This window comes from Otolemur garnettii, unplaced genomic scaffold (genome assembly GCF_000181295.1).
Source record: "Otolemur garnettii isolate 467f Iridium unplaced genomic scaffold, OtoGar3 scaffold00111, whole genome shotgun sequence".
Taxonomy (NCBI): Eukaryota; Metazoa; Chordata; class Mammalia; order Primates; family Galagidae; genus Otolemur; species Otolemur garnettii.
Window position 1 is genome coordinate 3,267,965 of NW_003852506.1, and position 12,674 is coordinate 3,280,638.

The 12,674-nt window shown below is 45.8% G+C and overlaps 1 protein-coding gene across 1 annotated transcript in view; it reads right to left on the reverse strand.

The window, feature by feature from the left end:
* Window positions 1-1,613: 1,613 nt before the first annotated feature.
* The window catches only part of EVA1C (eva-1 homolog C), an 84,336-nt gene continuing 73,275 nt past the window's right edge, over window positions 1,614-12,674 (reverse strand). Inside the window, exons 6-8 of the mRNA XM_023517444.1 lie at window positions 8,269-8,349; window positions 7,124-7,213; window positions 1,614-2,188 (exon numbers count right to left, since the gene is read on the reverse strand). Of these exons, the coding sequence (XP_023373212.1) occupies window positions 1,812-2,188; window positions 7,124-7,213; window positions 8,269-8,349 (548 nt within the window). The 3' untranslated portion in view covers window positions 1,614-1,811. The remainder of the gene's footprint in view (window positions 2,189-7,123; window positions 7,214-8,268; window positions 8,350-12,674) is intronic.

Consider the following 12,674-nt stretch of genomic DNA (forward strand, 5'->3'; position numbering starts at 1 on the left):
TTAGCCATACAAAGGAATGAGGTACTGACATATGCTACAGTGGATGAACGCTGAAGACATGATAGTTAATTACGCTGAGGTGTGACACATACCACACTGTGTGATCCCATAAACACGAACTACCCAGAACAGGTCAATTCACTGAGACAGAAAGCAGATTGGTCATGACCAGGGGCTGCAGGGAGGGGAAAAAGGGGAGTGACTACCGATGGGCATGGGGCTTCCTTTGGGGTGATGAACATGCTTTAGAACTAGACAGACGTGGTGGTTGTACAACACTGAGGATGGATTAAATGCCACTGAACTTTCACTGTAATATGGTTAATTTTATGTTTATGTGGATTTCAATTCAATTTTTTAAAATGCCACAGATCTTCTCCCCAATCAAGGCACTGTCCACACCCCACACTCCTCCTCCTCTGCATTCTGCTGGCAGCCCCTTCTCCCTGACAGTCTATGGGACGACATGCTCTCTGCTCTTGTCACTGCTGGGGTTCCTGAAGGCACAGCTCTGTATTTCCTGAGTCGCTCCAGCCCAGGGACATGGCCCCAATACTTAACCTGGCAGCACCCAGCTTCCTCCTCTGCATATTTCCACAGGGTTGATGTGATAATCAAGGAATATAAGACCATGAGAGCTCATTGGTAGTAGGTATATGAGCTGTAACTCCAAGATACACTGGGACGAAAAAGAAAAAAACGTTTTCTTATTCTAGTCTACAGATATAAGCCTCCAATTCACCAGCGGGTGCCATCTCAGGGACCTCATCACCAGTCATCAGGAGTCTGTTTCCTTAACTTCTCTTCTGCTCCTTCTACCCCTCCCCTACTGGGGTAGGACCCAGTTTTGGCAATGATTTGAAAACTAACTCCTAGTGAACTTTGCTCAGAGGGCTGCTGGGTACTCTGGTTGAAGTACTCTGACTGAGGGCTTTTATCACCAGAGGTTCTGCAGTTTTAAACTCTAAACCAAACTTGGCAAACTTTTTCTGTAAAAAGCAAGAAAGTAAATATTTTAGGCATTACAGAGCATACTTCATTTACAAAACCAGTTTGCAGGCCAGATCCATCCTGCTGCCTTTTTGTGTCCAGTCCTTAAGGATAGTTTTTACATTTTGAAATGGCTGGACAAAATGTGATGTGAAAAGTAAATGAAATTTAACTTTCAATGTTCATGAATAAAGTTTTATTAGAACACAGCCACATTCACTCATTATGTATTATCTGTGGCTGCTTTTGAGCTACAATGGAAAGTTGCTAGACATGCCAAAGAGGATATGCCGAAAATATTTGTCATCTTACCTTTTAAGAAACATTATTCTGACCCTCATTCTAAATAAATAATGTTAGTGGTTCAAATTACTCATGAGCTCACGTCTGCTGTACCTTGAGTATCAGGTGTAGATATTTTATGGCTACATAAGCATCTTCTATTTACTTATCTGTAAGTGAAGGCAACAGTACTATGTCACGAGGCTGTGAAGTTTAAATGATTTAGTAAAGCAGCCAGAATAGAACCTGAAGTTGTAAGTGCTCAATTAATGTGATTTCTAAGTTATGAACAGATTTGTTAATGTGTAGACATGAATTCAAATAAATACAAAGAAAACAAAGACTCCTTCCCTGCTAATTTATTTTGGCATGTGCTGGAAACAGTTTGAAACATCCCTTTAATAGCTTCCTGGCCTCACCAGTGTTGGATGACATGACAAATTCTCCTTCATAGAAGGTACAAGTTAATCAGAACTGGAGGGGCATTTTGGATCCTTCCCTCTTCAGAAAGTGCGACTGCATCAAGATGCATCTAGTTTTCAGTAGAACTGGCCCATGTTTCTCGGGAGTGAGGCGTCCAAACCACTGTTCATCCATATTTCCTGAATGATTTGTTCCCTGCGCTCAATCCTTTCTGCAAGCTCTGCAGCCTCTGTGGAACTGTAGACAGGATATGAAGTCCTACAAAACCCAGACAGTTCTCCTGGAAAATCTGAGTCAGAGGAGTCCTCCTCCTCCTCTTCATCCTCACTGTCCTCCTCAGCCTGGTCAATTCCTGGCACCAGGTGCTCCCTCCCCAAATGCAGCTCCCGGAAGTCTTTGGTGCAGGACACTTTGATGACCAAGGCACACAGTGTGAGGGCCAAGCCAATGCAAACACTGGACACGAACAGCAGGGCAGCTCTCTCGGGATGGGCTGTGGGAGGAAGAGGACAGGTCAGGAATTGTGAGGCGCTGTCAGTCTTCACGAGTCCAAAGTCCCTCAGACATAGACATCTGCCCAAGCAGGTGGCTAATGAGGAACGTCAGTCCAGCACCTTTGAGACCACCCACATCTAGTGACCATATATCCCCACTGATATTTTTAAGATTTTGAGCACATACAGTCAATATATGTATGTGTGTATGAGAGAACACATAGCAAAGGGGCTCAGGGGCCAGATTCCCTGCCAAGTTCAAACTCGGATCTGCTACTCACTAGCTCTGTGACTGTGGACAAGTTACATAACTTCCCGGCCATAGTTTCCTCATCCATAAAGTGGGGCTTATAGTACCTTCCTATTATAAAGTTATTATAATTAAATGAGTTAATTACTATAAGGCTCGTAGAATACACACACATAGTAAATACTCAATAGTGTTAACTGTTAGTAGTAGTAGCAGATTATAAAGCATTTATGCACAAGGTATATGGGAATGTAATAATATAGTAGATGTTAGCAAAACTTAATTCCATTATTCTTTAGATTAAAAAATAAATATAAATATGTCATTGTCTTTCAGTATCCACAGTGGATTGATGCCAGGATCCCCCTTCCCCCGACACAGGAGACCAAACTCCAGGATGCTTAAGTCCTGTATGTAAAGTGGCATAGTATTTGCATATAAGCCAGGCACATCCTCCCCTAGGGTTAATCTTTAGGCTACTTATAATACCTAATACAATGTAAATAGTTGTTATGCTGTATTGTCTAGGGAATAATGACCAAAATGAACAGGTCTCCCCATGTTCAGTACAGGTGCAAACCATCCATTTAAAAAAAAGTTTTCAATCTGCAGTTGATGTGGAACCCATAGACACAGAGGGCTGAATGTAAAAATAAAATGTAAAATAAATAAAAATACAAAAAAATGTATAAAGTATAATAAAATATAGAAATAAAATAGACATAAGTGTAATATAAAGTTCTAATAACGTTCCCTGAATCCAAACAGACTGTCTATATCACAATAAGAGAAATAAAAACAAGGCTGGTAGGTAGCATGCGACTGGGTTCTAACCCGTTACCTATGTTGGGTCCTTACGTTAACCTGTGTAGGAAGGATGTGTCGCTTTTTTCCTGTCTTTATCCCCACTATATGGTTGTGTGCCACTCTGGGTGTTATCACCCTATTCTGGGGAATAATGATCCATTTAATTCCCTCATGACATGGATTAGGAAGTTGACAAACTTTCCCAGTAAATGGCCACATAGTAAATATTTTAGGTTTTATGGGCCATATAGTCTCTATTGCAAATATTGATCTCTGCTGCTGTAGTGCAGAAATAACCCAGGCAGTATATTAACCAAAAAGCATGCTATGTGCCAATAAAACGTCATTTATAGATTTGGGCCACAGGCCAGAGTGCTGATCCCTGATATGGATGCTCCAGCAGGGAAGCTACTCCCCAACGTTAGAGGGACTCTTTGGGCAGACACAGCCCTGAAACTCGGGTTCCAGGTGAGCTCCTTGTGGGGCACACAGTTGGCACCTCCACATTTTCTCAGTACATCTCAACCCTATGGATCTTCAGGCTCATGTCTACCCTTCTAAGTAGGAAGACTGTTGTCTTCACTCCCTCCATCCTTCCCCAGAGCTGTGACTGGAGTTTCAAACCTCGAGGGCATCTGGCGGCTGTGACCTGCCTGGGGAGGTGGAACTGGGACAGCTTATCTTCTTGAAACCTGAAACCTCCCCATTTGGCTTCCTTCACTTGCAGCTCAAGTCACTGGTGGAGTCACTGGACTCCAGTGTGCTACTCTTTCTTGCCTTCACCACTGCCAGTATGATCTCATCTCTCTTTTTAAGACCTGGATGTCTTAATCCAAAATTTATTTTGGCTGGGGGAGGGGCAGCATTCGTGTTTGCAGTGCTATTAATAAGCACATATTTTCCCTATGGGTCAAGGTATTTAGCAGACTTCATTGAATACTGACATGTAAGTAACCTTAGTGAGAGCTGTGGGGGCTTCTGTTCATTTCTGAGTATGGTGGCAGAAAGGGAAATGGCACTCAGGACAGTCATTAAGTAGTAATGCACAAAATGATGCCAAGACCTGAGGCTCTGACATGGGGCACAAGTCATTTCCCCTTCTCCCCGCTGCAGATCAAAGCCTCACTCTCCTGACCTCACTCTCTCCTTCCTCCCTCTGACTCCTTTTCCCTCCCTGCTGCAGCCCTTCTGCCCTCAATCTTCCAGCCACCGTCCTCTCCATCCTCCTCTTCCGTGGCACTCTCTTAGGCCTCTCAAGGCAGCCACTACTCAACGTAAACCTCCAGCCCCACTGGCAGCGACGCCAATGCTGCTGCCTTTGAGCAGCCCTGTATGTGAGGGAACTGAACCCATCCCTTTGTCACCTTTCTCAGCTACCTACGGGCAGACCAGGGTCAGATCTGGACAGAAACAACTCCGTCCTGGTCAAGCCTCTGGGAATAATGATCATCCTGGCCTGGCCCTCCCCCAGCCATGGTGTCTATGTAGTAGGGGCCAGGTCAGAGGACAGAGGAGGGTGCACGGTCTGGCTTTGCCACAGATAGACTCGGTTACTCTCTTTGTATTTTGTAAGGACTCTGGGTAGACAGAATTAGATTAGCCATAATCCTTTGGACACGAGCTACTCTCTTCATTGATCAATACATAGCCTCCTCTATGATCCTTTAGTGAATTACCTTTAATACTGTAACAGGCAGCTGTGCTGAGAATGAGCACTGGCCTGGGAGCCTGTCTCACTGTACTTCCTCATGCCCAGGCCTCACCATCAAGGCGACTACCACCTAAATGCCACGGTCATTACTCCCTCGCTTGCCTTTCTATATAGTTGCCTTTTCTTTTTTTTGGAGACAGGGTGTCACTCTGTCACCCAGGCAGGAGTGCAGTGGCTTGGTCATAGCCCACTGCAGCCTTGAACTCCTGAGCTCAAGCCATCCTCCTACCTCAGCTCCTGATTTGTTGAGACTACAAGTGTGCACTACCATGCCTGGCTATTGATTGATTGATTGACTGAGACAGAGTCTCACCATGTCACCCTCAGTAGACTGCCCTGGTGTCATAGCTCATAGCAACCTTCAACTCTTGGGCTCAAGTGACTCTCTTGCCTCAGTCTCCTGAGCAGCTGGGCCACAGGTGACCACGATGACACCGGCTAGTTTTTCTTGGATCTTGCTCATGCTCTGGCTGCTCCAGAACTCCTGAGCACAAGTGATCCTCCCACGTGGGCCTTCCATGGAATCTTTAAATTTTTAACAATGACAATTATCAGAACAGCAAGATGTGGAAATGGGAGGATAGTTAGAAAAGAGAAGATTCACAGAGAAAACTAACTACACAGCACACACTACACACAGGAGGGATACTGGTGCAGGAAGACAGGCGATGGAGCAGCAGGGGACTGCAAGACTTAACTCTCTGCCTCCCGTGCCGAGAGGTCCCTTAAGCCTTTATTTTCCTCTAGGATAAGCTTACCCCCAATAGCCCCATCTCTGTAGGCCTTGAGTAGTAATACTGTTATGAGTTACATAAATGTCTATTTATTTATTTATTTTTGAGACAGAGCCTCAAGCTGTCCCCCTGGGTAGAGTGCTATGGCATCACAACTCACAGCAACCTCCAACTCCTGGGCTCAAGCGAGTCTCCTGCCTCCGCCTCCCAAGTAGCTGGGACTACAGGTACCCACCACAATGCCTGGCTATTTTTTTTAGTTGCAGCCATCACTGTTGTTTGGCAGGCCCGGGCTGGATTCGAACCCGCCACCTTAGGTGTATGTGGCTGGCACCTTAGCCACTGAAGCCATAGGTGCCGAGCCATGTCTATTTATTTTACTGAAGGTATCCAAGGTTTTGGCCTCTCTGAATAGAGTCAAGCAGACCTTGTTAAAATTGGCAGTTGACTTTCTGAAATATTGTCTATCTTAAAGCAGTGGTTCTCAACCTTCCTAATGCTGCAACCCTTTAATACAGTTTAACACAGTTCCTGTGGGTCGCGACCCACACACAGGTTGAGAACCGCTCATCTTAAAGTAAGTGAAGAGGGCAGTGAGGCAAGATTGTACACACCTTCCCCTCACCAAGGGGCCCATAGCATGGCCGGCCTCTGTGCAAACCTTTCGGCTCTGCTAATTCAGGAGGGCTGAGTCTGATCAATCCTCATGGGGAAGATTAACGAGGAATCCTTGGTGACCATGAGAAATAACACTCACGACTAAGAAAATGGTTCTGTCTTCACGGGGCATGACCTGTTTTATTTACTAAGTGATCTTTGGGCTCGTTTTTCTTCCAGCCAGGGGTGAAAATTCAATAATCCCAGGCCCTTCCCAACTTTTATACCTGGAAAATGCATTTCTTGGGTTCCTACTTTTCTTTTTTTGTAAATTACCTTTTTATTTTTTAAATATTATCTATTCGTATAAAAAATAAATTTTATAGTACTCTTTAAAAATGACAAATTACTGCTATTACCCTACACTTTGCTATATTTCTTTTCCTTCAGATTAATATGAAGGTGCACATGTCTAGGTTACATTGTTCTCATTTCTGAGGTAACGTTCAAGTTGTGGTTGAGCCCTTCACCCAGGGGGCGTGCTGAACACCCTCACATTGTGCCCGGGTTCCCACTTTTCCAAGGGGAAAATAGCTGTGAAGCCCAACTCATAAATCATGTGACGCTCTTGTTGATGTGGTTTTCCTTTTGGTTGCCTGGTTACAACTGCACCTGAATTCAGGTCTCTGTTTCTGAAGCTAAAAGACTTCAGCTGGCAAGTCAAACTGAAGCCATTTCTCTTCAGCTATCTGAGTGTTGTAATTGAACAGTACATTTGTTAATAAACTTTAGTAAATCCATTAGCATTCCAGGAAGCTTCGACTCATTGACCTACCTCTAATGTAAGCAAATGCTGCCAGGGAGTTGCTAACAATAACTCCATCTTTCCTCAGAACCCTCGATTCGCTTGGGTCAAAGTTTATACCTGTTTCATAAAAAATGCAAGACCAATTAATCACAGCTGCTCACAGTACGCCTGTCCCAAGGGACTCCCACTGCTCCTAACCCAGGACTGCCAGAATAATTAAAAGTCAAAGAAATCAAACAAATGGGCCTCTGACTAATTTACGGAGGACTAAGCCAGAAAGAGTGCTCAGGAAGGAGTCCCTGAAAATATTAAATTATAAAAGGGATTAGAAATGTTTTAAAGTGTCGGTTCCAAGGTCAGGTGCAGCTCATCTACTCTGCTGCAGAAGGGAACCCGTGTAGTTTCCCACCCTTAAGGCAGTGGCATTCATCGCTTCTTGGAGGCTTAATAATGTTTCACTTTAACCATGGAGTTGCTATCACTCTGTTGACCTGAAATAAGACAAACCTGGAATTATGGAGCGAGGTTGTGTTAGGTTGCCTTTTTGCAATTGACAGCAAAGTGTGAGGCAGGTTTGCTTTCAGAAGCCTGCTTAACTCAGCTGGGATGGAGCTCAGTGAGCCTGTGATGGGGCTGCCTGAACACAGGACAAAACTCTCACCACCCAAAGCCTAAGATCCTAGAAGCTCAACTTGGTCTCTGTAGTTTCCATCAGGAACCCCAAGGGGCTGGATTCCATTCTAGACTTGATAAGAAAGTCATAATGTTCGCTCCTTCCCTATCTACAAAAATCAAGTGAAATAAGGAGGAAGGTGGTGTGTACGGAGACCTGCAGGTCCATGCTGGCTCTGGCCCACCCGGTTCCTTCCTACAGGATCATCTTTGCAATAAGCTCGTGATATAATCCAAAAACCCCGAATTATTTCTGAGCACATCTCCTTTTGTAAGTAATTTTTCTTTTAGGAAGTGAGAGGAGAACAAAGGGGAGGCTTATTCTACTTCTGATTTGAAAAATCTAAACAAAACAAAATGGGGCAGCCATCAGTGGCAGCACTGTCACCACCAGGACCTGTGGCTCAAGCACACCTTCTTTCCACAGTGCGCCCACCTGTGGTCACATGAGGTCAGATTACTTTTACTTAGAAAGGCTGGTAGTAAACCATAAAAATTACCATATTCAGTGTCTTTCTGCTTCGAAGAAGGTTTTAGATTAGCAACAGCTGGATCAATCGCTGCAAGGATGTTCTTTGGAACTAAAAGCCAAAAAGAAATATTTTAAATACTTGGCATATTAAAAAAAAATGTGTGTGCTTAGTGCTTATTTTTAGAGTGCAATGTAGATAAGATTTAAAAAATCACTTTCAAGTCAATACAAGAATCACCCTTCCTGTTAGATACACATCTACACACACATGTTGGTACCTGTGTGATCACAAACGTCCCAGAAAGGTGAAATTTTAGGTCCATTTTACAATAAATAACAACATGAAGAATAAATAAACAAGATGTGGTATATCCATCCCATAGAATACAGTCAGTAATACAAAGGAATTAAATGTTGGTCATGCTCAACACAGTGTTTTGAACCTCAAGAACACTATGTTCAGTGAAAGAAATTAGCCACAAAAAAACCCCATCTAGCATATAATTCCATTTACACAAAATATCCAGAAAAGGTAAATCTAGAGACAGAAACTGGATTAGTGGTTACCTGGGACCAGGAGTAGGAATGGGGAGTGATGGGATACGGTCATGGGAGAACTTCTTGGGGTCACGGAAATGTTTTAAGATAAGGGTGTGGTGATGGTTGCACAACTGCAAATGTACTAAAAAAAACTCTCAATTATATTTACTTAAAAATAAAGCTGGTAACTCTGAACTGCTTTTGCAGTAAAGCAGAATGACTGTGACCAACTCAAGATCCACTGCTGACCTCTCCCCAGCCCCTTTCTGTCTCTCAGCTTCCATGATAAACCTAAGGAGAATTCCAAGACTATGCAGGAGAGATTTGCTAAATATTATCAGGAAGGACTGTAGACGGTCGTGTGATCAACTCCTTTGCAAGGTGGTTTAAGATCCTGCCAAACTGGCCCAGCGCAGTGGCTCATGCCTTTAATCCCAACACTCTGAAGTGGGTGGATTGCTTGACCTCACGAGCACAAGACCAGCCTAAGCAAAACTGAAGAAAACTAAAAATAGAAAAACTAAAAGGATCGCTTGAGCCAGAGTTGGAGGTTGCTGTGAGCTATGATGCTACAGCACTCTACCTAGGGCAACAGCTTGAGACTCTGTCTTAAAAAAAAAAGATCCTGTCGAACTGACCTTAAGAATAAGCCATGGGATGTGAGGATCCCCGGTCAAAGCAGCCAGCAGAGGACAGCGTGGCTGAAGGAGAAGGGGGAAGCAAGAATTCTGCAGGCCACGCACATGGCCACAGCCTGGGAAAAGGGAGAGGAAACCAGATATTCTTGTTGCAAAAAACTGCTTATTTTTGTTTGCTCTTGAGCCCAGCAGAGATCAGGGAAAAGTTGCAATAGGAAATAGAGGGGAAGCCAATACAAACGGTGCAAGTTCAGCAGCACTACTTTATTAAAAAAAAAAAAAAACTGGCTTCAGCAGCAAAAAAACCCTCATTTCTTTTCTCAACCTGCTTAACTGAATTCTTCCTTGATGTCTCAGGACGAGCAAGCACGGACGCTCCTGGATTGTTCATTGTTCACGTGCAGGAGGCCCTGGCGCCTTTGTGTCCATCAGCAGCGCCGGTGACATTCCAGGGAGGTGCAGTGAAGATGCTAGAGACAGCTGAAGCTGTCCAGGGCCTCAGAGGAATGCCCCTTGGCTTTCCATGGGGACGCCACTCATCCCAGGTCCGTGGCAGAGCCCTGGAGAGCTCAGTGGTGCTGCTGGAAGATGCCTTCTGATTAAATAAGCTCCTGCTCACTTTGGGCCCTGAGAAGGACGCCCTTGAACCCTGGCATCAGGAGGCCCAGGAAGCATTGCCTGGGCTTTCTCATGTTTGGCTTTTCCTCACCACACAGCCAGAGGAGGGCCTTGGCTCTCTGCAAATGCCAGTTTGAGAAAGAGCCAGAATTTTACAGAGAAGCTGAGGGAGGTATAACATACTAGGATGAGCTTTGCAGAATAACCATGCACTCATAAGAATAAATTGCCAATGTATGACACAGGCCACCGCAGGAAGCCTGCCCATTTACTATGCAAAAGTGACTCTGCTACTGGGACAATCAACAAGTGTCAACTTATCTGTCAGATTTTTGTGTCTCCTTGTTTCAAACTGGTTCACGGTGAGATTGGGGACTGGGGTGTGATTACCACCCCTCAAACCCACCCCTCTCCACTTTAAATACATTTGTGGAAACACCAGCTAACCACTCTGCGCAGAGCCCCAGATGTGCGCAAGCCAGCCCTCAAAGTTTAAACGGTGCATCTCCCACAATCCTCCCAGCGGCCTGGTGCAGATGTGTCATTCCCATCCCTGCAGATGTGAAGAAACAAGGTTCAAAGATGCTCCATTCGCCTAGGAAGACCCACAGCTCCTGCACTCTTGCCATGAAGCCATTCTGTCTGCAGGACATTCAGCCTTTGGGAATTTGGATAACAAATTATTTTAAAGGACTGTAAAGATGGCAAAGTGATTCCCATTCAGGAAGTCCCTGGTGAGTCTATTTAGGTGAAACCACAACCATTCTAATGGACTCGAATGGTTTGTTAAATTTGGCATGGCCCCCACCTTGATTTGTATATCTATTTTTTGCCAAATAAATCTGTCAGTGCAAACTTTTGGAAAGAATCTCCACAGGTTGGACTTAGGGTCCAAAATAATTCTTCACATCAGAGACAAAAGTGACCTCTGCTTAGCTGCTTCTCCTCAGGGGGTGCCCAGGTTGCACGGGCAGCTCCAAACCCTGTGCCACCATCCTGTCTATCCCCCACCATCTAGGAGAAGCTATACTGGCCCCAGGGAAATGTCAGGGCAGGGACGCTGGCTATACCCTTGGGTTGGTGACTCTCAAGGAGCAGTGGGCTTGGGGAAGAGCCCTCTCTGCAGAGAGGCGAGAGAGACCTGGCTGAGTTCTCCAGGTCTGCCTTCCCCCAGGACGAGGAAAGCCTAAAACCCAGCATTTCCAAGAAGTTTGGCTAATGGCAAAGCTTTAGCAGTACATTAAAGAAGAAGGCTTGAGTGATGCCTCCCCAAACCCAATCAATGGCCAAATGGCGTGCTCTGAGGGCCCTGCCACCAGCCAGGCTACCATTAGAAAAGCAAAGCCCCCAGCCCGAATCACTCCCCTGAGGCTCTTCAAGGGGAAGAGCTGAATGAAGTTCTCCACTCAGCCTAAAAGCAGTGGTGGTGGGGGGAGAAAGCAGAACCATAATTAAATGAAGCCCTATAAAAAAGGAAGGAGTGATCTTTTTAAACACGCAAATTGATTATGTCTCCTGAGAAAACCTTTCAATGGCTCCACCTTGCCCTTGGGCACAAGCCAAACCTCAGCTGCCCATCCCAGGTCCCTGCAGTCTCTGCTCTGAGCTCACCTCCTGACCTACAAGGCCATTGCTTCTGCACTCCCCTCTCCCTACTTCCACCTGCCAACCCCCCCACAAGGTCTCTCTTGCTTCAGATGCCCCCTCCTCTGGGAAGCCCTCCTGGTCCCCAAGTCCCCCAGGCCCCCTCTCATGGCCCCACAGGATGGAATTGGCCACCTTCTATCCTACAGCCCATGAGGGCAAGAGCTGTACTGCCGACATGACTTCCCTCCCCCCACCTCCATGCTGCCTTGTAGCTGGTGCTCAGGTAACATGTGTGACATGAACTAAGGCCACAATACAAGAGTATGTCCCTTCACCCTGTTCCTTTATGATCTAAGAATAGAGGGCAGGAGGGTCAGCTGCAGAGCAGTTGGCCACCACCTGATGGACACCAACGTCCCTCTGACAGACAGAAGCTCATCTCCTTCTCTCCTCCAGAACACCCTGGCTGGCTGTGCAGTACGGGGAAGCCATGGCGGAGGCACTCCTGCCTGCCGCCCCTGCCCAGCCCAGCAGGGTCCTTCTGGAGGCCAGTGCCATGTGCTTCTTCAGAGATGAAGTTCTCTGAAATAGGGACAGCCTGTCATGGTTTAGCGCTTACCCCTGACAGACCACTCATGGTTTAGCGCTTACCCCTAACAGACCACCCTCAGGGGGTGGGATATCCCCTAGGTCAACAGAGGAGCTTGCTGGGTGAAAGAGCAAAGCCTAGTTGGACACAGAGGTTGGCCGCATGGCACTGGAAGAAGAGATGCCTAATGGCTCTTCCCAGATCTTACTTAAGAATATCCTGACTCGGGTGGAAGGGATATCCTGACTCTGGGTTCCTCTCCAACAACTACGCTTGCAATCACACTGCATGGTCTCTGGCCAGGCTGATCAGAGGAGGCAGTTACCTGACCCCAGCCCAGCTCAGCCCAGACAAGGAACTTTCTGTCAAAATAAGGATGGAAAGGCTGCAAATCTTCACACTGGTGAATCTATGACATTAAACACTACTCAGGGCCTTGGAGTGGCCAAATTCTATCTGGCC